Below are 23,451 nucleotides of genomic sequence, written 5' to 3'. Positions count from 1 at the left end.
CTCCAAGGAAGAAGAAAGGGTATCGAAGTTTACATGTTTTTCTATTTTATTTTTACCAGAATCAAGCACCCTAGTGTTTGTCTTGCCAGGGCCACGCTCTAAAGGAGACGCTGGTGCAGCGGTAGTATCATTTATATTACAGTCACATTGCTTCATACAAGTACATACGTCAGATAATAAATTTAAAAATCTATTTACAAATTGGGGAGCCATCCCCGTCTTTCCTTTATTGCTCGTGCAACACCCCGGAGCAGTGGCCACTTTGTTGTGGTTTACTTCATTGTTTCGTGGAGCGAAGGCACCCAAGTGACCTAAGCCCCGAACTCTTTTCCCTGAGCCTTCATTTCATTGACCTGTTGGTCATAGAAAAAGGCCCAGATTTCATCGTATGAACGACCGGCCAAAGAGTTGAGCCGATCGTCCGGCTTTTCGGATTCTAATTGGCGCGCCTGGCGCCCTTGGTTATTTTTTTGTTGAGCGGCCTGTGCTCCATTTCTGCAGTCATGTGCCATGTGCCCCTCCTGCCCACAGTTGAAGCAGGTGAATCTGCGCTTCTGTCCGCCATAGACCGCGCCGATATCCATTGGAGCACCCCGACCTGGTTGCAGCCCAAACGGCTGGAACCCGTGAGAGTGTTTATTTTGGTTTGATGACCCAGGGCGCCTCTGGGATTCGTTATTTTTAGTGGTGGACCCGCCACCTTGGTGCATCTGGTAAAGCTCCATGGCTCTACCAACTCGACGTACTTCCTCGGCCGCTAGAGACAAGTTCTTGTTTCTAGTGTCTTGCAGATAGATCTGTTCTGCAATGCGAGGGTTCACATTGCGTTCCAGCAGTTCTACTGCGTGTTCATTTCCAAGCCCTCCTTGGATGGAGGAGGCCAGGAACCGGGTAACATAGTCATCCATCCTCATGTTTCCTTGTTTGAAGGAACGGATTTGCTGACGCGCTGTCGATGATGAGAATTGTTGTTAGAAAACCACACACAAAAACAAACTAACACACAATCCTCCCAGATTCCACGGAACTTGTTTATGGGCTTTGCCTCCTAGAACAGTGGGTGCTCTGGTTGTTCGTGGGGTGGTATATATGAGGATCCTTCAAAGTAAAACCCAGAGGTGTATGAGTGTGGGTTTTGAGGAGGAGGGATAGTTGAATTTATAGGAAGATAGGTGCTTTGTGGCGAGTATAGACGAGCACTACCTTGCTAATGATAGCACAAGGTAGGTTTGAGAACGACGAGGATGACGAGGTGATGAGGTTCCCAGTGATAGCAGGCTCCTGACGCACAAACTGTAGTGCTCAGAAGGACTCTAATCAAAAGGAATAACAATGACTTCAAAAGTGGGAAGTGACGATGACAGCAATTAACAGTGGTAGCAGTGGGAAGTGTTGTGACCACACTGGATCACAAGTAGCAGAGAATAGTGAACTTGAGATTAGAGAAGAAGTCTGGATTGGAATTCTTGTTCTTTTTTTACAAGGTAAAATACAGGGGTTTATATAGTAAAAGAGAAGTAGGCTATGCACAGTATAGCTGTGCAAAAAGAATGAGAAAGAATATGAAGGAAGGAATGTACGCTGACAAATCCTGTGTAGGTAGTACAGGATAAGATTGTCAAAAAAAGAAAAGAAAGGGATAGAACAATAAATGCTGTGAGTAATATCACAGGTTTGTACAGCCATAAAGTAAAGTCCAATAGCAAAAGGAGAGCAGGAAAATCATGATGTCATGGGAAGATGCAGTAAAAAAAGGGCAAGGCAAAACACTATCAGTATCAACACAGTTCCTTTATTGTCAGTCAAGCATTCTAAAAAAATATGTGTCCATAAAAATTGTCACGACTTGAACCAGAAGCGCTAATCTGAGCGCTAATTTCCTTTTTCATTTCTTTGATATCTGATCACATGACAGATAAGATATGTTAAGCTGCTGCTTTAGCGCGGATAACATAATACGTAGTTATATCAGATCACGTGACCACCACGTGACACGAGTCTAGAATTATTACAAAGAACATCAGTCAGCGCCTCATGGCTACTGCATGTTAGCTCAGTCAGCGCCTCATGGCTGACTTTCAGAAACATATATATAGTAGACCATCATGTACATACTTTCCTCAGTTGTTGATTAATTCTCAATCGTTACTTGAAACGCTACTTGTCTGATTAAAAGCTTTTATCCCTCCGTTAACTCGGTATAGGGGATAGAGGTTTTACACAATCAACAACTGCTACGAGTACCGTTTATGAACCTAACAGCAACAATCCTAACAACCATCATCATCACCATCATCATCATCCTACTAATCCTAACCCTACTCAAACACTCAACCCAAACCACCACTACTCTTCCACTCCATCACATCCCTACTCGCCCCGACACCATCTTATCTTTCTTTCCCGCCAACGTATCACCTTCCTCATCCCAAGACTCCTTCGTAACCATCCCCCTCTAAATACATTTATATCATCATAATCTCTTTGGTGTGGAACCACTGAGATTTTCTCGGTTTTACCTAGTTTCATTTTTCGATTTCCTCTGACCAGGCCGCGCATTTGCGTCCGCCAGTCGGGAGAAGGACTGAAAGCCTAATAAGCTGGTCACATTGGGACAACCGTTCGGACCCCAATTTATCACTATACCTTTTACATAAAATTCGTAAAATACAAAAATAGTTACCATACCTACATAGTCAGTAGTGGGCTGAAGAGGACCACTTTGACTCAAAGAGAAATAGATAGACTACTAGGATCTTAGAAAGCGGTGTATCGATCCAGCTTATCACTGGTGAACTCCTTTCTATGCTTAGTAGAGACTTTTACATTTGGATCGGAGAGCAACACATTTACTCTCAAGATTACGTATTCAAAGGGAAATTCCCTTTACCAGAAATAGAACCCATCAGAATCCCATCCCCTTTAATCAAATCCGAAACTCCCCCTCCTCCCCAACTCACGTTCAATGTCCAACCTAGAATATCGCGATCTGCCCGAGCCATCCAACAGTACGGACAGCGCATTTACCAGGGAAATGATGGACGCATTACCCAGAATAGAAACTCCCCCCCCGAAAGAAGCGCGATTGGAAGCATACGTAAAACAAGAAATAGAAAAGGCAATAAGACAGACACAAATGCACTACCAATCGCAGCTAGACGAGGCACTCGAAGAAGTGAGCGTCTTGCAAAGAAAACTAAAGAAACAGATACAGCCACCTCCAGAAAAGGTGGAAAGAAGTAGAACGGCACTGGAGAAACCCGAGAACTTCTCCGGAGATAAGAAAAAGTATAGGGCCTTTAGAGAGTCCTTATTACTGCATTTCGAAGATGATGCCGTATATTTCAAAGATGATCGAAAGAAGATAAGCTTTGTGCTATCTTTTATGAAAGAAGGAGAAGCCGTGGCCTTCCGGACCGATTGGCTAGAGAACCGAGTCGACGCCCAACAGCTGGGGCTCGATATTACAAACACGTACGGAAGTTGGCCGTATTTTGCGGACAAAATGGAAGAAAGGTTCAAGGACAGTTTTGAAAAAGAAACTGCCAAGAACGAAATACTGACCCTGAGACAGGGCAACGAAACTGCCCAAGCCTTCTTTGAAAGGTTTGAAGAGAAGAAAAGATGGGCGGGATACACAAATAGAATAAATGAAGAGTTCCTAGTATCTCTACTCAGAAGGAATATGAACAAACCGCTAGTGGATAGGGTGATCTACGGCGGGCACATTCCAAGAGATTACCAAGAGTGGAAAAGGGAACTCATCAGAATAGACTATATTTGGAGAGAGAGAGAGAAAGAGAAGAAAGGTTCCGATACTGGGAAGAAACCCTATTCGGAACAAAAGAAAGAAGGAGAGAAGAAGAAAGACGGGACCGGATATACCTATACCGGTAGTGGAGAAAGAATGGAGGTGGACAAGGCAAAGTTCCGCACGGAAGGACGATGCTACCGATGCGGAGAAAAGGGACATAGAAGCTTCGAGTGCAAAGACGCACAAAAAAGGAAGCCACAATTTAATGTCCGAGAGTTTCTGGAAAAGATGACGAAAGAGGAAAGGGAAAAACTCCTTGAGGGTTTTTAAAGAGGCCAGCGGTACCGCATCGACCGACTGAGCCTAAAGACGTTTCGAATCGGTTTCTTCCTTTGACTGTAGATACATGTGACTCAGAATTGTTAAGCTGCTGCTTTAGCGCGGATAACAATAAAATTATTTCCACTCAGACAAAGAAAGAAATCCGAAACGAAAAAGATGCAACTAGAGTAAAAGCAGCGCAGAGTGATAAGACATCCGCAGTTCCGACGGCGGGCGAATCACTAAAAAGCGCAGCATTTACGATAGAACCTAAGATTCCTACACCCGATGCGGCGAACTCTACGGAGGAAAACGCAGCAGAGACTGTAGAAGAAAGGTCAGGAACCCCTTTGAAAAAACCTAGAACAGAAGTTTGGACCCCAGAGTGGGTAGTGGACAGGCTAAGAGACCAAAAGGAAGAAAGATCCATTGGGATTCTAAGTGCCTGGACACATAAAAAAAGAACGAGAGAAGTAACCCGGGAAACGATCAAAGAAATCAACCGGTTACCAAAAGTAGAAGCTATACAAGCGATCATAGAAATTGCCTCCCCAAAAAAGTACATTAGGGGCACCCAAGGCAATCAAATGAACGTAAAATGTAAGCTTACTACATTAGATACTCTCCAAACAGAAACAGTCGAAGCACTATTGGACAGTGGATGCACGGGGAGTTGCATCGACTCCCAATTTGTGAAAGACAAAAGATATGAGACAAGGAAGATACCGAGACCTATTCCAGTCTATAACGCAGATGGAACTCTTAATAAAAACGGAGCCATCAATGAATTTGTAATACTACTCATGGAAATCGACGGACACGTCGAAAAGATACATCTTGCCGTAACCAATCTGGGTAACGGAAAAATGTTTCTAGGACATGAATGGTTGAACAAACATAATCCTAAAATAGACTGGAGAGAATCGAAGTTGACCTTTGAAAGGTGTCCTGAAGAATGTAGACCAAGGATCCGAATCTCTGATCCAGAGGAAGATCCTGAAATATTCTTTGAGGAACTACGAGAAGATGAGAGGATGATACAGGTGAATCTCCATAATTTCGAAGATGCCACGATCGACGATCAATATTACTACATCAGAGCCCAAGGCACAATGGCACAGAAGTTAGCAGAAGCTGCAGGCAAAGATCGAAAAGAAGGAGGATTCGAAAAGATAGTGCCAAAACATCTTCATCAATACAAAGACGTATTTGATAAGAAGGAGTTCGACACATTACCTGAAAGAAGACAATGGGATCATGCAATCGAACTAATACCGGGAGATCACTCCCTAGATTGCAAGATCTATCCATTGGCAAGAGGAGAGCAAGAAGAACTAGATGCGTTCCTAAAAGAGAATCTGGAATCGGGACGGATCAGACCATCAAAGTCCCCATTTGCATCGCCATTCTTCTTCATTAAAAAGAAAGACGGGAAGTTGAGACCAGTTCAAGATTATAGGAAGCTAAACGATATCACCATCAAAAATAGATATCCACTTCCGTTGATCGGGGAACTAGTAGACAAATTGAGTGGAGCCAAATACTTCACAAAATTGGATGTAAGGTGGGGATATAATAACATCCGAATGAGAGAAGGAGATGAGCATAAGGCGGCGTTTAGGACAAATCGGGGATTATTCGAACCACTAGTCATGTTCTTCGGACTGACAAATTCCCCCGCCACGTTCCAAATGATGATGAACACGCTTTTTAGAGAGTTGATAGATGAAGGATTAGTAATCATATATCTAGATGATATCATGATATTCACAAAGGATATAGAAACACACCGAGCAACGACGCAACGTGTGTTAGAAATCCTGAGAAAAAATCATCTCTATCTTAAACCAGAAAAATGCGATTTCGAACAGACAGAAGTGGAATACCTGGGACTGATCATCTCAGAAAACGAAATTCGCATGGATCCGGTGAAGGTAGAAGGAATCAGCAAATGGCCAGAATGCAAAAATAAGAAAGACATACAAGCATTCTTGGGATTTGTAAATTTCTATCGAAGGTTCATAGAGGGCTTCGGGGAAGTAGCCAAACCATTGACCAAGTTAACGGGAAAAGAGGACTTCATTTGGGGAAATGAACAACAAGAAGCATTTAACACATTAAAACAACGTGTAGCTTCAGCCCCGGTGTTAGCTCTCCCAGTACCACATGGCCAATACAAAGTAGAAGCGGATAGTAGTGACTTCGCTATGGGTGCTGTATTATCACAAAGACAAAAAGATGACTGGAAGCCAATTGCATACCTCTCCAAAGCGTTAAACCCCACAGAACGCAATTACGAGATCTATGACAAAGAACTTCTTGCCATCATGACGGCACTTAACGAATGGAGGCATTACTTGATAGACGCAGAAGAGGAATTTGAAATATGGACAGATCATCAAAATCTACTGTATTTCAAAGAACCCAAGAAGTTGAACAGGAGAAAGGCGCGGTGGATGACAGAGTTGAGCCAGTATCATTTCACAATACATCATATGCCAGGAAGGAAGCATATAAAAGCAGATCTTCTCTCAAGGCGGTCAGATCATAACAAAGGAGAAAACGACAACGAAGACGTCATACTACTGGATGAGAAACTATTTGTAAGAATGACTCTCTCTCCAGAACAAAGACAAAAGATCGCAGATAGTCAGGAGGAAGAATTAGAGATTTCAAAATGGATTACAAAGAGAAAAGGAAATGTAGATGAATTGATAAAAAAGATGAAAGGAAAGATAGAGAGGAGAGAGGATGGATGGCTAGACGAGGACGGTCGCATAGTATTCAAAGGCAGGATCTATATACCGAAGGATGCCACGTTAAGGGAAGAGATTATCCGACGAAACCACGACTCTGTTATTGCAGGTCATCCAGGAAGATATAAGACAAAGGAGCTAATTACTCGACAGTACTGGTGGCCCTATATGGACAGAGATATCACGAGATACGTAGATGGATGCGAAGTCTGCCAAAGAACCAAAACAGACCATAAAAAGAAAGCGGCACCGCTTCATCCAAATGAGATCCCGGATAAACCTTGGCAGATCATATCAGTAGATCTAATCGGACCGCTACCAGAATCAAATGGATATAACATGATAATGGTAGTAGTAGACCGATTTACAAAAATGATCAAGGTAATTCCCACGCAGATGGAGATCACATCGGAAGGAGTGGCACGACTATTTAGAGATCATGTATTCCGGAACCATGGCATACCCGAAAAGATCATCTCGGATCGGGGACCGCAATTCGTTTCAAAATTCATGAAAGATCTACATACGCTTCTTCAGATAAAAGCGAACCCATCGACGGCTTGGCATCCACAAACGGATGGACAGACGGAGAGGATCAATCAAGAGATAGAACAATATCTCAGAATCTTCGTAAACCACAAACAAGATGATTGGGCAGAATGGCTTACCCTAGCAGAATTCTCTTACAATAACAAACAACATTCTGCGACGGGATATAGCCCGTTCTACCTGAATCATGGACATCATCCGAGAACACAGGAAGTAGTGAAAGTGGGGGTAAAAAACGAAAACGCAGAAGATTTCGTAAAGAGAATGACAGAAACAAGGAAGAGAGCAGAAGAATCGCTGCAAAAGGCAGCTGAACAGATGAAGAAGCAGTACGATAAGAAGAAAAGAGAAGCAGTAGAGTATAGAGTAGGAGATAAGGTGTACGTAGAAGCGACAAATATCTCAACAGATCGACCAGCTAAGAAACTGGACGACAAGAGACACGGTCCGTTTGAAATACTGGAAAAGATAGGCGAATCGGCATATAAATTAGCGCTACCACCGACATGGAGGCCTATTCATCCAGTTTTCAACGAGATAAAGCTTACACCGTACAAAGAACCACAGTTCCCTTCCCAACAGAAACCTAAACCAATACCGCCGGTAATAGTGGACGGACAAGAAGAATACGAAGTCGAAGAAGTTTTAGACTCACGTCTAAAAAGAGGGAAATTGGAATACTTAGTACATTGGAAGAACTATCCAAAAGAGGAACGCACGTGGGAACCCGAACAACATCTAAACAACTCACCCGATAAAGTAAAAAAATTCCACGATAACAACCCTAGTGCACCTCGACGGATCCAATTTCAATTACATTTCCAACCCTTCGAAAACTTCACAACGACTAGAGTCCGAAAACAATTGTTTAATTGGGAAAATGGAAAGATGGACCCCTACTTTCGGGACGAAAGTCCTAAAGAGGGGGTAATGTCACGACTTGAACCAGAAGCGCTAATCTGAGCGCTAATTTCCTTTTTCATTTCTTTGATATCTGATCACATGACAGATAAGATATGTTAAGCTGCTGCTTTAGCGCGGATAACATAATACGTAGTTATATCAGATCACGTGACCACCACGTGACACGAGTCTAGAATTATTACAAAGAACATCAGTCAGCGCCTCATGGCTGACTTTCAGAAACATATATATAGTAGACCATCATGTACATACTTTCCTCAGTTGTTGATTAATTCTCAATCGTTACTTGAAACGCTACTTGTCTGATTAAAAGCTTTTATCCCTCCGTTAACTCGGTATAGGGGATAGAGGTTTTACAAAAATGATTCAAAAATCAAAAATAATCGCACTGTAAATGAATGTTCTGCTGAAAAAAAAGAAACTGGAGCCACCGGTCCACCACCTAGTCCAAATCCGACAGTTCCATGGCCTTACCAATGGACTGGTTGTGTTGGACCACCTGATCAAACGAGGGAGGGAGAGGAGTAGTTCCAATTTGGAACAAGTGAGTCCCAGGCAGCGTGTGGTAGGTGTAGCTGTAGCGAAGATGATGGACAAATGATAAGTGTACCCAAGTGAATGGGACAGCGATGAACATGGGCGACGCAAGGGGATGAACCTTCTCCAGCTCAAAAACTACCCACCCACGCTCCAACCAGGCAAGACGAGCGACCGATGTTTTGATAGTATATGATGGCAGATCGACGTCATGAAGATGGACCTGTTGCCCTATTTGGACTGGCCGCCGGGGCTTTGCTGACATCAGCAGTGGCACGTGGTAGTCAACGGATTGGCGACGGAAGCGGATAGGAAGTGGTGACATCAGAAATGGTGGGGGTGCAAATAAGATGAGGAGGAGGAGGGTGGAGGTGACAAACAAGTGGATTAGAATGGGGACCCAGAAACGACCGTCAGGTGAGAATAAAAAGGAGAGGAAGGGGCCCATGGTGGGGCTAGGCAAAGGAAGGGGAGTAAGGGAAACGACAAAAGCGAGGGCGCAATGCAATGTGTAGCCAGTGGCGACGCGAAAATTTGCCGAAATGCCGAAACGCGGAAAGTACCGGATGGAAAAGCAAAGGTGAGCGTGACTGGATTGCCTAATAGAGGTGGTGCTGATCAGCCACAAGTTCAAAAAGGGCAATATTAATTACTATTCCACGTGGCACTGTGCCTGTGTGGTGCAAAGGCGAGTCTTTTTGAATATTCGCTTCGTTATTGACACCTGTCCATGCTACCAATCAACTTTGGTGCATGACAGCGCCCAGTCACGCTCAGCCTGTGGTTTGAAGTATTTTTCGATCTCCTTCTTGAGATCATCCCAGGTTGGCCACACTCCCGCGGTGTAGCATTCCTGCAATCTTACTTGGGCGCATCAACCCGCCACAGGTCCTTTTAGGCGAGATAGCACTGCAGTGGCTACCTCAAAATTGTCGGCAAATGCGTCCCAGTTTGCCTTGACCCAAATCTGGAGCTTGATCCACCATTCGGCAAATCATGCTCTGTCTCCTTCGAAGGCACCAGGGTCAGCGACGACTTCGACCTTTTTGTTGAACTTTTTCTCGACCAAGGGGGTTGCCGCAGGAGGGTTGTTCTGCAGCTCGGCGAGTTGTGAGGTTAACGTAGCAATCTGTGCACACATGGCATGCAGCAGACTGTTCATATCTTGTTGCAACGACATGTCGACTTGTTCTCTTTGTAAAGTAATAAAATGTAACTGGGGGTCCCCGCTTGCTATCTGCGGATCAATCTCCAACTACCCACACTATAGTATTTGAAAAGGTATATAAAAAGTATTTGTACAAAACCCTGGTCCGAACGGTTGTCAGGGGGTGGTCCACTTGTTAAGCTGTCAACCCTTCTCCAACTGGCGGAGGCAAGTGCCCGGCCCGGTCAGAGGTATTTGAAGAAAAAGTTTGTATTTTAATTCTAATCAACAGTGGTTCCACACCGACTGCTGAGCTAAGTACTCCCCTTAACACTGGGGGCCGCATATCAAAGGTTTTGGGTTCTTCTCCCAAAGCACTACAAGGCCATTGCGAAGAGCGCACCTATCTGCTATGTGGGATATTCCTAACCACTAACCAATCTCCTTCACCCTGGAGTCCGGGTGCCCAATGGGACTTTTTGCACAAACGTGCAAGAGAGTAGAAGAGAGCGAGTCCTAATGTAACAACCAAGATATACTCTGGCGCACATAGGAACACACTATAGAGAAAATGAAGAGAGAGTGGTTACCCCTTAAGATGCAGAGAGTTAGTTGGTATACAACAGGAGGACTTGCTGAGGAGTCTCCTGGATTTATTGGAGTTTATATACTACTACAGGGTTGTTTGTACATGTGTACTATACAGTTGATAGAGACAGTGGCTGATGATGTCATGGGGCCTAGCCCGCATGGCCAGCTCCACTGTGTGAGAGAGTTATGTCCAAAATAAGAAGAAAGGCAATGCGGCGCGAGAAAGGGGAAGTGCCGCGTGGCACCATTTGTGAAAGCTATAGTACAAGGTTAAAAGTGGAGAAATAAAAGTAAAGGGAAAGTCCAAAAATTGTGTTATCGTAACAGCAAGACGTCTAATCGCTGCGACGATCAAGACCTGTAAAGTTGCGAGGCACATATGTTTCCAGGAAAAGATTTTGTCCTTGACCTTCCTTGCTGACAACTATCTCAACAATATACTCAAACAAATCTGGGCTGCCTGGAAGGCAGCTGGAGGAGTAAGTTCTTTCCCTCATTTCATAATATTCAAACTGATGCTAACTTTACAGCCGGTATCTAAGGGAAAGGCTTTTTCAACGGTCTCTATGACATCAGCCTCTGCGTCTTTCATTTTGGCAGCTACAGAACCCCCCTCTTCTGTCTCGTCAGCATCGGCTCCCACTTTCCTTGCCTCAGTGGCCACCTCTGTCTCGTCGATGGAACAATCCACAGCGGTCTCGTCAATAGAACAATCCACAGTGAGTGAGTCAGATTTGGCCAGCAAAGATGATCGTTGTGCAGGGTTACAAGTAAGTCATCACCAAGGTCCATCAATATATCTATTAACTCACGTTCGGTTTACAGGTTTTGCAGAAAGAGGAGCTGATGGAATGGATCAAGGCTAGTGGGAATGTCATCACTAACCTGAAACAGCGGACGAAAAAAGGTGATTGTTGATTTTACCACTTTGATATCATCTAACATGGTTTCACAGATCTGGTTGCCATTATCCTGGCCTTACCCATCAAGAAACAGCCCTCCGAGGTGGAAGTCGAGTCTATTATGTCCAAGGCAAGTCACCCGCTATATCTTTTACTAAACTACTAATTTACATTACTATTACAGCGGAAGGCGAAGAATGTAACATCCAAATCCAAGAAGTAATCAGTTGTTCTCTTGTCGTCGTCATCATGTTCTTTAGGAAATTTTTTTGTTGTCATCATTGTGTATATGCTTTTCTTTTGGACTGATCAGGAGCTCTCATCGTCATTATGTTGTGATTTTTGTATGCTTTTGTATATTCTTGTATGTTCTGTGCTACTGGGACTCAGCAATGTAACTACGTTGGACTTAATATTGGACTTCGATTGACTGTTACTGGACTTCGAATGACTGTTATCATGTCAATCGGACTACATTGGATTGCAGATGAACTGGACCTTGCTGGACTCTCACTGGACTATGTTCCCCGAGAAATAAGACTTCATTGGACTCGTTACAGGACTATTTGTATGGATTCTAGTCATAGTTCTTGCATATCGGACTGTTGCTGGACTACTATTATTGACTACACGTGACTACACTTTTTACTGAGTGTTACCATTAGTGACCAACTCGGTTTTCGCCGCTCTATTACGTTACGTAACCCACTCAACTCTCCCCGCTGCCACCATGAGCACGAATGTCCCGTTATTACAGAATATAGAGCCAGATGATGATTCTCCAAGGGAACTTTCTGGAAGTATTAACGCGTCTTCAAAGCAGCAACCGGATGTTATCTTGAAACCAACGAATCACGCCTCAGAGCAAATGGCCATGTCGTCTGGAGATGCAGAAGCAGGTGTGCACTGGCCCATTTTACATGTATTGGTCTCTCTCATTCTTCGCAATCTACGCCTGTGAATTATCACTTGCTTAGGTCTGGCTGGAATATTCCGACAAGTATGAAACGAAAAGTCTTTGCCACTAAAAAGCCATAGCTCATATTGGCAGTCTGCGCATCCTTCAGCTTTATTCTGCCTATACCTATTTCGGATATCAGCAATTACCGTCTATATCCTTTGTGGGCTATTCACCGATAATTATGTCGTTTCGGTAAGCTCTCTTCTTGGCTGATTTTGTACTCTACTTGGTCTGACTCGTTTACTCTTAGACCGTCGTAGTGGTTGTCTTGCTAGCCGTAGACTTCTGGAATTGTAGAGTGAGTGTCTTGATTTGTTTACTACACGATGTGTTCTATATGTGGTCACAGAATGTTGCGGGTAGGACGTTGGTGGGCTTGCGGTTTTGGAACCAGGTGAGTGACGCTTCGAGTACATGGAAATGCAGAATTGCCGAATTACGCCCATCAAGGTCGACGATGATGGTGAAAGCTACTGGGTTTTCGAAAGTCGCGACGTAAGATATGCTTTCACAAGATCATGTGTATAATGATGCGAGTCGTAATTATTCCTTCGCAGCCTTCGCGGCCAGCAAATCCCATCGATTCCAAGTAAGTCCTTACATTCATGCCCACTCCATTGTCTCCTAACATGGTTTCCAGAATGTTTTGGGTAAAGCAGTCCAATGCAGTCAATACGGAAGTATTTAACACTCTGTTTACAGATCGCTTTGTATGCCTTCCCGTTACTTTGGCTTCTGCTCCTTATTGTCTCCATTGTGAGGTTCAACGTGTCGTGAGTACTGTGTTTCGTTTCTTTATTGCGTGCCCCTCAACCTTTCCTCTAGTTTCATCCCTATCGTAATTCTTGCCCTGGTATTCAACGTGACGAATGCTATCGGATTCACTTATGCGTCAGTCCCATTTTCATCGTGATTTTTGTAGCAGGATTATATTGTGCGCATTTATAGTGACCGGGACGCAAAACAGCGGTGGGCGAATAGCGTCGCATCGTCAGGGTGGAACATGGGTATGGGTGGGTTTGGAGGCCAGATTCTCACTGGTGTCATGAAGAATACCATGGGCAGGGTGTTCGGCTGAAATGGTATCATGGATTTCGTTGTAGTGCTCACTTGTACTAGGGTCGTGCTGGTATGATGTTCCTTCGATATATTTGACTACGAACTGCCGTCCGAGGACTGTCCCAAGTTCAAGACTCATACAAAAAAAAGCAATTGACTGTCAAATAGGAGCTTCTTATGGGAGAATTGAAGTACATCTTTAGGCCCCTGTATCATAAACGAGGTACGGGAAGCTCAAGTAAAGAGGGTCAATTGATGTCTTAGCCGGGATCTACTGGCGAATATTCAGTCTTGTAGGAAAGACACCAATCACTCCCACGCTGATGTTGTTTATACACTGTGGGTAGTACAGTCACTGTAATACAGTGATCAAAATCACTGTATTTTAGTAGGCAGATGCACTGTAAATGAGTGGATTGCCAATGAAAATCTCAGTGATATGAATCAATGAAACCAACTATCCCTTGTCTGAGCATTAGTGCATTATATTTTGACTTCCAGTGCACTATACACTGACTATTATTGAAGAATCTCACTGATTATTAGCGTCACAATCACTTGCCAAATGCACTTTTTTATTGGCAACTAGTTGTGATTCTAAGATAGACGAGGCACGAGTCGATCGTAGAAAATAGTCTATGTGTGAAATAGTGATGTGGCGTGCATCCTTCATCTGCTACCACATCAGCGTAGGACCCCGCATATTGGTATAAATGTCCTATCCAAAATTGCCAAATTCTGGCCTTTCTGTCCTTACTGATTTGGCTCAGTTCCATCCACATTTTACTCGGACCTCTGTTTTTGCCCCGCCATCCATCCGCCAAAAGGATACTACCATAATTCACGAGCACCTTGTCCGCCTGGCAGGATACGACTTTGGATCATGAGGGATCTGTCTGCACGGCAGGATATGACCTCAGATTGCGAGGGATCCATCCGCACAAACAGAGAGAGGACAGTAAGTAGAATGCTATAGTATGGCTAGTGTAAAGGGAGGTATATGCTGTACAAACCTGCGACATTACTTACACAGCATTCATTGTTCTATCTCTTTATTTTCCTTATTTTCTACCTACACAGGATTTGTCAGTGTACATTCCTTCCTTCGTGTTCTTTCTCATTCTTTTTGCACAGCTATACTGTGCATAGCCTCCCTTTCTTTTACTATATAAACCCCTGTATTCTACCTTGTAAAAAGAAAAACAACAAGAATTCCAATCCAGACTTCTTCTCTAAATCTCAAGTTCACTACTCTGCTACTTGTGATCCAGTGTGGTCACAACACTTCCCACTGCTACCACTGTTAACTGCTGTCATTGTCACTCGTCACTTTTGAAAGTCATTGTCATCCCTTTCGATTAGAGTCCTTCTGAGCACTACAGTTTGTGCGTCAGGAGCCTGCTATCACTGGGAACCTCGTCACCTCATCATCCTCGTCATTCTCAAACCTACCTTGTGCTACAATTAGCAAGGTAGTGCTTGTCCATACTTATCACTAAGCCCCTATCTTCTATAATTCAACTATCCCTCCTCCTCAAAACCCACACCCATACATCTCTGGGTTTTACTTTGAAGGATCATTATACATACCACCACATGAACAACCAGAGCACCCACTGTTCTAGGAGGCAAAGCCCATAAACAAGTTCCGTGGAATCTGGGAGGATTGTGTGTTAGTTTGTTTTTGTGTGTGGTTTTCTAACAACAGTTCTCATCATTAACATCAGGCTTGGCTTAGTTGGTGGGGATAGCATGGGGGAGTTGGCTGGTTTCGAGTCAAAGGATAATCTCGGTGTGTGCCTCTGCCTGCCGCTTTAGGAAAGCCTTGACTGGCTTTGAGTTGACACTACCCATTGGCTTAGTCTGCAAGCTACTAATAGCCTCCCAATAACCCCTTCCTAGTCAGCATTGACCTCATATAGACAGCCCACTCAGCATAATTGCTCTCATTGAGCTTTGCAAAAGATGTGTCTGACGTCATTACTATATATGGTAAGACGGAAACAACGATTTGGATTCAGCCCCAAATGGCAAAACAATGGTGACAATTACAACATGAGAAGACAATTATATAAGGGAGCGGCAACAAGGTGGCAACAACGAGATAAGATCACAATGTAACGTGCTGATTTGTTTGTGTTGGATATTTGGTCCCTCAGGGTGTGGGAACAGGTGCGGGAGAAGGATTGCTTGGGGGCAAACAAATGCTATAACAACGTAAATACATGCTTCTTATATAAAAAACATATGTAAATATCATGTGAAAAACAATGGTAACCACAAAAGGCCGGTTATAATTACAGAGTAAATCTTCGGGCGAAGCTCTGAAGTTTGCTTACATAATATAATTTCTACAAGTGGGACTTATTGAGTGGGTAGAGTATTACAAAGAGTAAGTCCACCACCCAATTATATATGCATAGACTGATGGTACATAGGTACTACTCGCTAAAGTATAAAGACTCCTAGGAGAACAATGGCTGCTTTAGCAGAGACTGGGTTTATCTGATTTTGTCAACAAGAACATAGGAATACAGAAGTTGCTGTGTATGGCAGATTAGCCGCTGCCATTGCCATGGACATTCGTAACATCAAAGCTATTGTCAGACAAGTGAAGACAAAAGGAAGGTGGGGAATTATAGACCGAACAAGTGGTCTTGCTTCTGTCGCTTTCACACCAGTAATAAATCTAAGTGAAACTCAGCCGCTGCCTAAGAGGCTATAGAAATGACTTTATTATTTACCTAAGTGAAACTACAATGGATGTTAGTTTAAGGTGATCTCTAATAAATATAATGTAACATACCTCAGCCGCTGCCCAAGAGGCGATAGAAATGACTGAGGTATTTCTATACTAAACCCCCTACTACTTATAGTCAGAGGTGCTACTTGCTACAGTATAATGACTCCTAGGAGAACAATGGTGACTCCATGGAGTGGTGGCTATGCTCTATGGAGAACAATGGCTGCTTTAGCAGAGACCAGGTTTATCTGGTTTTGTCACTCCCAATCGAGTGCAACCGTAGTCCCATAGCTTTATAGAATTTCCAGTGTTTTTCGTGAGTGAGGGGTTTAGTGAGAATGTTGGCAACCATATCTCCTGTAGGAACATATCTGATTACTGCCTCTCCCTTTGATACTAAGTCATCTTGGATAAAATGATATTTCTGTTGAATGTATTTTGTGCGAGCATAGAACTGTGGATCTTGTGTAAGAATAATAGCTGCTTGATTGTCACAGTGCAATGTTGCAGGTCCATTTTGAGCATGTCCAATTTCTTCAAAAAATGTCCGGAGTCATGCAAGGTGTTGTCCAGCATTGCTCAATCCAATGTGCTCTGACTCTGTGGAGGATAAAGTTACCATGCTTTGTCTTTTGCTTGTCCAGGAGATTGCTCCTTGGATGGTGATAAAAACAAACCCTGATGTTGATCAAGACGTGTCTGGGTCTCCAGACCAATCTGCATCCAAATATCCATAGAAATTCATGTCCATGAAGACATCTGTGCCATCATATTGTAGTTCCATGTCCCTGGTTGCTTTCAGATATTGGAGGACACATTTTACAGCTTCCCAGTGATGGCTCCTTGGAGCTGAGCTATGTCTGCTTAGTATTCCAACAATGTAGGCAATGTCTGGGCGGGTTCCAAGCATGGCATACATGAGGGAGCCTACAATTGAGAGGTATGACACTTGACACCCTTCAATATGCATCTTGTGTTGCAAAATATCTTCCCCTAGAGTGTTTGCAAGGAGTTTTGATCCATGGGCCATTGGTGTGCATACTGGTTTGCAGTTCTTCATTCCAGTACGCTCCAGGACTGTGTCAATGTATTGGCGTTGTAATAGGGATATTGTTTTGTTTGAACAATCACGTTAAATTTCTATTCCGAGGATGTATTTTGCTTCTCCAAGGTCCCGCATTTTGAATATGGATTTGAGTTTGGCTTTTGTGATATCCATGAATTTTTGGGATGAAGCTCCTAGGAGGAGGTCATCTACATAGACAACAACAAAGCATATTTGTTTATTGTCCCAGAATATATAGAGACATGTTTCTGCATTTAGTCTTGTGAAACCGAGCTCCTGGAGCTTGCGATCAAAAGTTTTGTTCCATGTACAACCAGCTTGTTTTCATCCGTAGATAGATTTCTTCAACCTCCAGCAGTATCCACGTTGGATAGGAACACCCCCTGGAGGAAACATGTACAGTTCTTCTTCAAGTTCTCCATTGAGATAAGCTGTGGATACGTCTATTTGATCAAGTTCTAGGTCGTACTTTGCTGCCAGGGCTAGAGTAATTCAGATTGACTCTAAGTTTGCAACCGGAGCAAAAACTTCCTGGTAATCAATCCCCTCCCTTTGAGTAAAACCTTGTGCAACAATCCGGAGTTTGTATCTCTCAATGTTTCCGTTTTGATCAAACTTGATCCAGAACACAGGTTTTGATGTGATGGGTTTCACTCCCTTTGAAAGTGGAACAGTATCATATACTGCATTAGTATTGAGACTTAGGAGTTCCTCCTCCAAGGCAGACTTCCATAATTCTCTATCTGGACGTGATAAGGCTTCCTTTAGTGTCCTTGGAAGGTCTGTGTTAGATGGACCGGTACTTGCTATTCCAGCAAAGAATGTCTCCTCTGTATCAGATGTTTCTTCATGAACCTCAGGAGTGTTAGGTTTCTCCATGGAGTTGTCATGCTGCTCTTTTCAAGACTGTTGCTCATCTAGAGTCCTTTGATAATCTCGGTTTTTGTCTGCAGGATGAGTCTGGCGACTGCTTCTGTGTACTCCTAGGACTTCAGCAGGCATGACTGCTCTTTTAGGAACTTGTGCAGGTACTCCAGGGAGTAGACACATTTGTGTGTGTGTTGCCCCACTCACTCCTGAAGGTGTTGAATGTCTCCTTGGAGGTGTTGTATGCCTTCCAGAAGCTGATCCGATGGACAGGCTGTCTAGCTGCATTGGGACTTTTTCCACATCAGCTGGCTGTATGTTGAGGAGCTGTCCTCCCACTGACTGTGACTCTACTTTGGGTTTCTGTTGTGAAGATGGCCAGTGTTTGGGTCTTGGTTGTAGAGACTGTTGTGGAGGGTGTCTTAGCTGATCAGGTGCTCCCACTGCTCTCGGAACGTCTCCACGGAGGTATTGTCCCATTGCTCTTGGAACATCTTTATGCTGTTATGGTTCCATTGCTTGTGGAACATCCCCTTTGAGATGTGGTTCCATTTGCAATTCATATGAATCTCGGATCCGAGGGTCAGGATCATCCTCCTCCAATGTATTTTGGTCTGGATAGTGAGCATTCTCTGGAATGAGTCCCTCCCACTGATCTGTGCTAGGGTCTGTGTTTCAGGGAGCAGTGTTGTCCTTTTTTACCTTTCCAGATTCATTAAATATGATATGCCAACTGGAAAACACAGTTCATTCTTCAGTATCTAGGAGTTTGTAGACTTGCTTTCCATGTGTGTAGCCGATCATTATGGTTTTGTGTCCCTTGGAGTAGAACTTCCCTTGCCTTTTGTCCTTCAGAATCAAGGCATATGCTTGGCATCCGAAAGGGCAAAATAAAGTTGGATCAACTCTCCTTTTAAACAATATTTCATATGGGGTCTTTCCATGGAGTCCTGATGCTGGGTTGTGTGCTGTGATATATGCAGCTATTTGCATGGCATCTACCCAGAATGACTTTGGGAGCTTGGAATCATGGAGCATAGTGGTTGCTAATGTAGCTAATGTCTGATTCATGCGTTCTGCAATGCCATTTTGTTCCGGAGTATCTGCAGCTGTAGTTTTTTGGAGGACACCATCTCCTCGGAGTTGATTTTTGAATGCATTGCCAGTATATTCTCCTCCCCCATTTCTCCGGAGGAATTCTGTGTACAGTGGAGTGAAGTTCTCTTCTCCCAAATGAGTTCGGAAGAATGTTTGAGCATCTTCTTTTCATTGCTTGTATTGTTCCAGTGCTTCACTTTTGTGTTTTAGAGAATATATCCATGGAAATTTGGAGAAATCATCTACAATGATAATCCAGTACCAAAAACCCTCCCTGGAGATTGGTTTGATTGGTCCTCCAACATCTGTGTGCACAATTTGTATGGGGCGCTTGTCTCAGTTTCCTCCAGTGGACATGAAAGGTAATTTCTTCATCTTTCCTAAAGCACAAGGTTCACAAAACCCCGGGGTTCCGATAAGGGTGTCTATGTCCTGGAGCTGTCCTTTTATAACCATTCATTACAAGCAGTCTATTCCAATGTGTCCCATTCTCCTGTGCAATAAATTTACATCTAGTGCTGCAAAAGCTGACTCCAGGTTAATTTCAGGTTTTGCTTGGATGTGATAAAGTCCTCGCTTGTGTAAGGCAGTGAGGATAAGTTCCTTCTTTTTCCGAACTTCACAAGCATTTGACCCTGCTGGGAAAAGTGTTGATAACCCTGTTTTAGACAATTTGTGGACAGAGACGAGTGCTAAAGTGAATTTTGGCACAAGTAAGGCATTTGACAGTGCAGTATTGTAGTCTTTTTTGCCAACAGTTGCTTGTAGGATTACTGTTCCAATTCCAATGGCATTTACAGAGGATTCATCCCCAAAACTGATTGCCCTCGGAGAATGCAGAACATGGTATGTTCCTGGCTCAAACCAGGAGCGGTGAGGGACCATGTGAGATGTTGCTCCGGAGTCAATAATAATTGTTGTTTTGGTCTTGTCGGGTTCTGACACAAGGTAAACTTGAATGTGTTTAGCAAGGGGCTTGGAAATATGTACATGTTCCAATGCAATATGACTCTGTTCCTCCTTGGAGTCAGATCCAGATGATTGTTCCGCTGTATTTGCCTTTTCCTTCCCTTTTCCTTTATCCTTGTGTCTTTCATTTCCCTTCTTCTTTTGACCATTTCCAGCTGACTGAAGTGTTCAACACTCCAAGGTGTTTTATGATTTGGTTTTGTGGAAGTCACACCACTTCTCCTCGGATTTGAGTGCTGATTCGGAACCTCCTGACTGTCGTGCAACTTCTGCAGTGATCCAGATCTCAACTGCATCAAAGGTAAGTTTATTTCTTCAATCGTGTTGATTACCGATGACTGAAATATTTGCCATTCAGGAGTGCATGGGAGAGATTGGAGAAGAGCGAAGACCATGAGTTTGGTATCAACTCCTAGTTTCATTCCGGAGAGGTGTGAATCAATTGTCCGGATTTTTGCAATGTGGTCCTGGATAGGTGATGTCCCATCCCAGGACAATTTGGTGAGTTGCTGGAATGAATAGAAGGCTAAGGCAATGTTGGACGTCTGATAGAGTGAGACAAGTTTATCAAATAACTCCTTGGAGTTGGTGAGGTCTCTAGTCCTCATTAGGAGGGCATCAGAGATGTGGTCCTGGATGATTCCATGTGCATCCTTAAGTATCCAGGTGATTTCAGGATCCTCCAAGGAGGTAGGTTTTCCTGGTGAGGGCTTAAGCTCCTCTCCAGTAACAACCCGGAGAAATTTTTCCCGACGTAGCTTGGAGATGATCTGGAGTTTCCATATCTGAAAATTGTTGGGTCCAGTGAGAACTGGACATGCGGATGCATCATGTGCTGTGGTCATGGTTCCGAGGTTGCCGTTTCAAATAAGAATTATTTCCTGCGTAGCTTTTGTGCACTAGGGCTCATAACCTAATAAAACTAAGTAAAACTCAGCCGCTGCCCAAGAGGCTATAGAAATGACTTTATTATTTACCTAAGTGAAACTACAATAAATGTTAGTTTAAGGTGATCTCTAATAAATGTAACGTAACATACCTCAGCCGCTGCCCAAGAGGCTATAGAAATGACTGAGGTATTTCTATACTAAACCCCCTATTACTTATAGTCGGAGGTGCTACTTGCTACAGTATAATGACTCCTAGGAGAACAATGGTGACTCCATGGGGTGGTGGCTGTACTCCATGGAGAACAATGGCTGTTTTGGCAGAGACCGGGTTTATCCGGTTTTGTCATGCCTTTATTCATAAACACTGTAGGTGGACTATCGCATCAGCACCCCCAAAAAAGAGCACCCGTGCATACCAGGTTATATTGCAAAGCATGGCCGCACTTCCTACACAACACACGGCACAGGTAGCCTTATTCAATAGCAATAGCACACCTGGTGCTGAAGTATCAATCCCCACACCCCCCATGTGTGAGGCAATGATAAACTATAACAAAAATGAAACCTATCTCCTTCTGCACTTGCAGTGAGTAAGAGGTTCAATGAGCTTGAGGTCGACAGACGCTAGCAAATATAGCGAGTAGAGGACTTTGGAGAGGTAAGCTTCAAAGGTTCTTGTTGAGGAGTAAAGCGGGTAAATTCAGTAATAGAAAACTAAGGAGCCATACATGAATAGGTAAGGCTTTATATAGTGAACTGTTCGTTCCTCAGACCGAAAGGAGAATATACGAAAAGTGGTCTGAGGAATCAATCGACCAATAAGAAAAAGGGAGAGTAACTATTGTACGACTTTTAACTTGATTAATCAGCAGGTGAGAGATTTGTACTAATAATAGAGGATTGTCACGCGTGTTCAGGAACCGTATCCTCATAATGAGGTACGATCCTGAATAAAGTGTTTATTAGTATAACCAGGCTTTATGGGGGCTTGGAGCTGGTTGGCAAGATGCCTACTACCAGTCCCTACCCAGTGTGCTGGCTGGCTGGGAGCGATACCCAGTCTCTGATCTGTGATATAAAATGGTAGTGATGGTTAAGAAAGCCTGTGAGGGCTATGAGAAGTAGAACAGCAAAGGATACCTCTAGCCCTAGAGCCAGAGGTGTAACGGGAAAAGCGTTCGAGAACCAAGACATAGCAAAGGTAAGAAAATAATGAAATGGTCCTTACATTACCCCCCCTTTTTATATTCTTGTCCCAAGAATCTTAGCGCCGCAATCCATGAAGCGGTTTGTGATCCAGTCGAAGAGGCGGGGTTTTTTGGTGGTAGTGGTGAAATTTTTGTAAGGGCGGAATTGTAAGGCTGCAGAGGTGATTACGCGCGGGGCGGCAGGGTGTTTGCGATGAAAGGTGGTGACAAGCAAGGGAGAATTTTTTAGGTGATGATCGGGTTCCCACGTCCTTTCCGTGATCGGGTATCCCTTCCAATGGACGAAGTAATCAAGCTTGACCCCTTTTAGTTTAGTGGGTTGCGAAGCAATGATTTCTTTGGCTTCGTATTCGACTGCACCATCAACTTGGATTGGCAGAGGTTTCGAGGTACAAGGTTGGTTAGGAAATTCCGGCGTGTGATACGGTGACAGTAGTATTTCGTTGAATACGGGATGGATCGCCTTCCATGATCTAGGGACATCAAGGAGATAAGCGGATGGGCCGACCTTTGCTTTCACCGTAAATGGGCCAAATTGCTTATCGTCTAGCTTCTTCATCGGCCGATCGGTGGAAATATGAGTACCTTCTAACCACACCTTATCTCCCTTTTGATACTCTCGTGCTTCCGTGCGTTTTTGGTCGTAATACTTCTTAAGATTCTGATTAGCGAGCAGCAATGATTGCCGGGTCTGCTCATGTAATTTTGTCATAGAAGTTGCGAAGACTTCGGCAGCTTGCGAGCGTCCGGAAGGCTTTTGACCAGTCCCTTTACGAGGGTGAGAACCATAATTTACGAAGAAGGGGGTCTGATTGGTTGCGGAGTGGAGGTGATTGTTGTATGTAAATTCCGCGATTGCTAACCAATCGGCCCAGTCATCCTGTCGGTGGTTGATGAACGTGCGCAGGTAATGTTCCAGGTCCTGGTTTATTCGTTCAGATTGGCCGTCAGTTTGAGGGTGGTAACCCATTGATAGACCAGGCTCAATCCCGAGAGATTGGTAGAAGTCTTTGGTGAAATTTGACATGAACTGAGGTCCTTTGTCGGATATCATTTTTTCGGGATTCCATGTAACCGTATGACTGAATCTCGTAATTGTTTGGCGTAGC

General features: G+C 43.7%; 6 protein-coding genes across 6 annotated transcripts; 3 read left to right on the top strand and 3 right to left on the bottom strand.

The window, feature by feature from the left end:
- Positions 1 to 311: 311 nt before the first annotated feature.
- Positions 312 to 914, bottom strand: SERLADRAFT_439587 (uncharacterized protein; the record flags this gene model as incomplete). Its single annotated transcript, XM_007319998.1, has 1 exon — positions 312 to 914. One exon carries the CDS (start codon positions 912 to 914, stop codon positions 312 to 314), a length of 603 nt encoding a protein of 200 aa, XP_007320060.1.
- A 2,876-nt stretch (positions 915 to 3,790) lies between these two features.
- SERLADRAFT_393485 (uncharacterized protein) lies at positions 3,791 to 4,084 on the top strand (the record flags this gene model as incomplete). Its single annotated transcript, XM_007319997.1, has 1 exon — positions 3,791 to 4,084. A coding segment is annotated over one exon (294 nt), but the record flags the coding sequence as incomplete, so codon positions are not given.
- Positions 4,085 to 9,574: 5,490 nt separating this feature from the next.
- SERLADRAFT_439585 (uncharacterized protein) lies at positions 9,575 to 10,021 on the bottom strand (the record flags this gene model as incomplete). The annotated part of the gene is made up of 3 exons (XM_007319996.1): positions 9,575 to 9,694; positions 9,764 to 9,814; positions 9,875 to 10,021. 3 exons carry the CDS (start codon positions 10,019 to 10,021, stop codon positions 9,575 to 9,577), a joined length of 318 nt encoding a protein of 105 aa, XP_007320058.1.
- A 1,124-nt stretch (positions 10,022 to 11,145) lies between these two features.
- Positions 11,146 to 11,647, top strand: SERLADRAFT_439584 (uncharacterized protein; the record flags this gene model as incomplete). Its single annotated transcript, XM_007319995.1, has 3 exons — positions 11,146 to 11,349; positions 11,405 to 11,486; positions 11,535 to 11,647. The coding sequence occupies 3 exons, from the start codon at positions 11,146 to 11,148 to the stop codon at positions 11,645 to 11,647; spliced, it is 399 nt and encodes a 132-aa protein (XP_007320057.1).
- Positions 11,648 to 12,174: 527 nt separating this feature from the next.
- SERLADRAFT_471268 (uncharacterized protein) lies at positions 12,175 to 13,701 on the top strand (the record flags this gene model as incomplete). The annotated part of the gene is made up of 11 exons (XM_007319994.1): positions 12,175 to 12,380; positions 12,459 to 12,481; positions 12,533 to 12,634; positions 12,693 to 12,740; positions 12,792 to 12,836; positions 12,893 to 12,937; positions 13,000 to 13,031; positions 13,083 to 13,092; positions 13,145 to 13,215; positions 13,268 to 13,333; positions 13,391 to 13,701. 11 exons carry the CDS (start codon positions 12,212 to 12,214, stop codon positions 13,518 to 13,520), a joined length of 741 nt encoding a protein of 246 aa, XP_007320056.1.
- Positions 13,702 to 18,210: 4,509 nt separating this feature from the next.
- Positions 18,211 to 18,657, bottom strand: SERLADRAFT_439580 (uncharacterized protein; the record flags this gene model as incomplete). The annotated part of the gene is made up of 1 exon (XM_007319993.1): positions 18,211 to 18,657. One exon carries the CDS (start codon positions 18,655 to 18,657, stop codon positions 18,211 to 18,213), a length of 447 nt encoding a protein of 148 aa, XP_007320055.1.
- Between the last annotated feature and the right edge of the window lie 4,794 nt (positions 18,658 to 23,451).

Source organism: Serpula lacrymans (assembly GCF_000218685.1).
Source record: "Serpula lacrymans var. lacrymans S7.9 unplaced genomic scaffold SERLAscaffold_9, whole genome shotgun sequence".
Taxonomy (NCBI): Eukaryota; Fungi; Basidiomycota; class Agaricomycetes; order Boletales; family Serpulaceae; genus Serpula; species Serpula lacrymans.
This window is presented reverse-complemented; position numbering and strand designations above follow the sequence as displayed.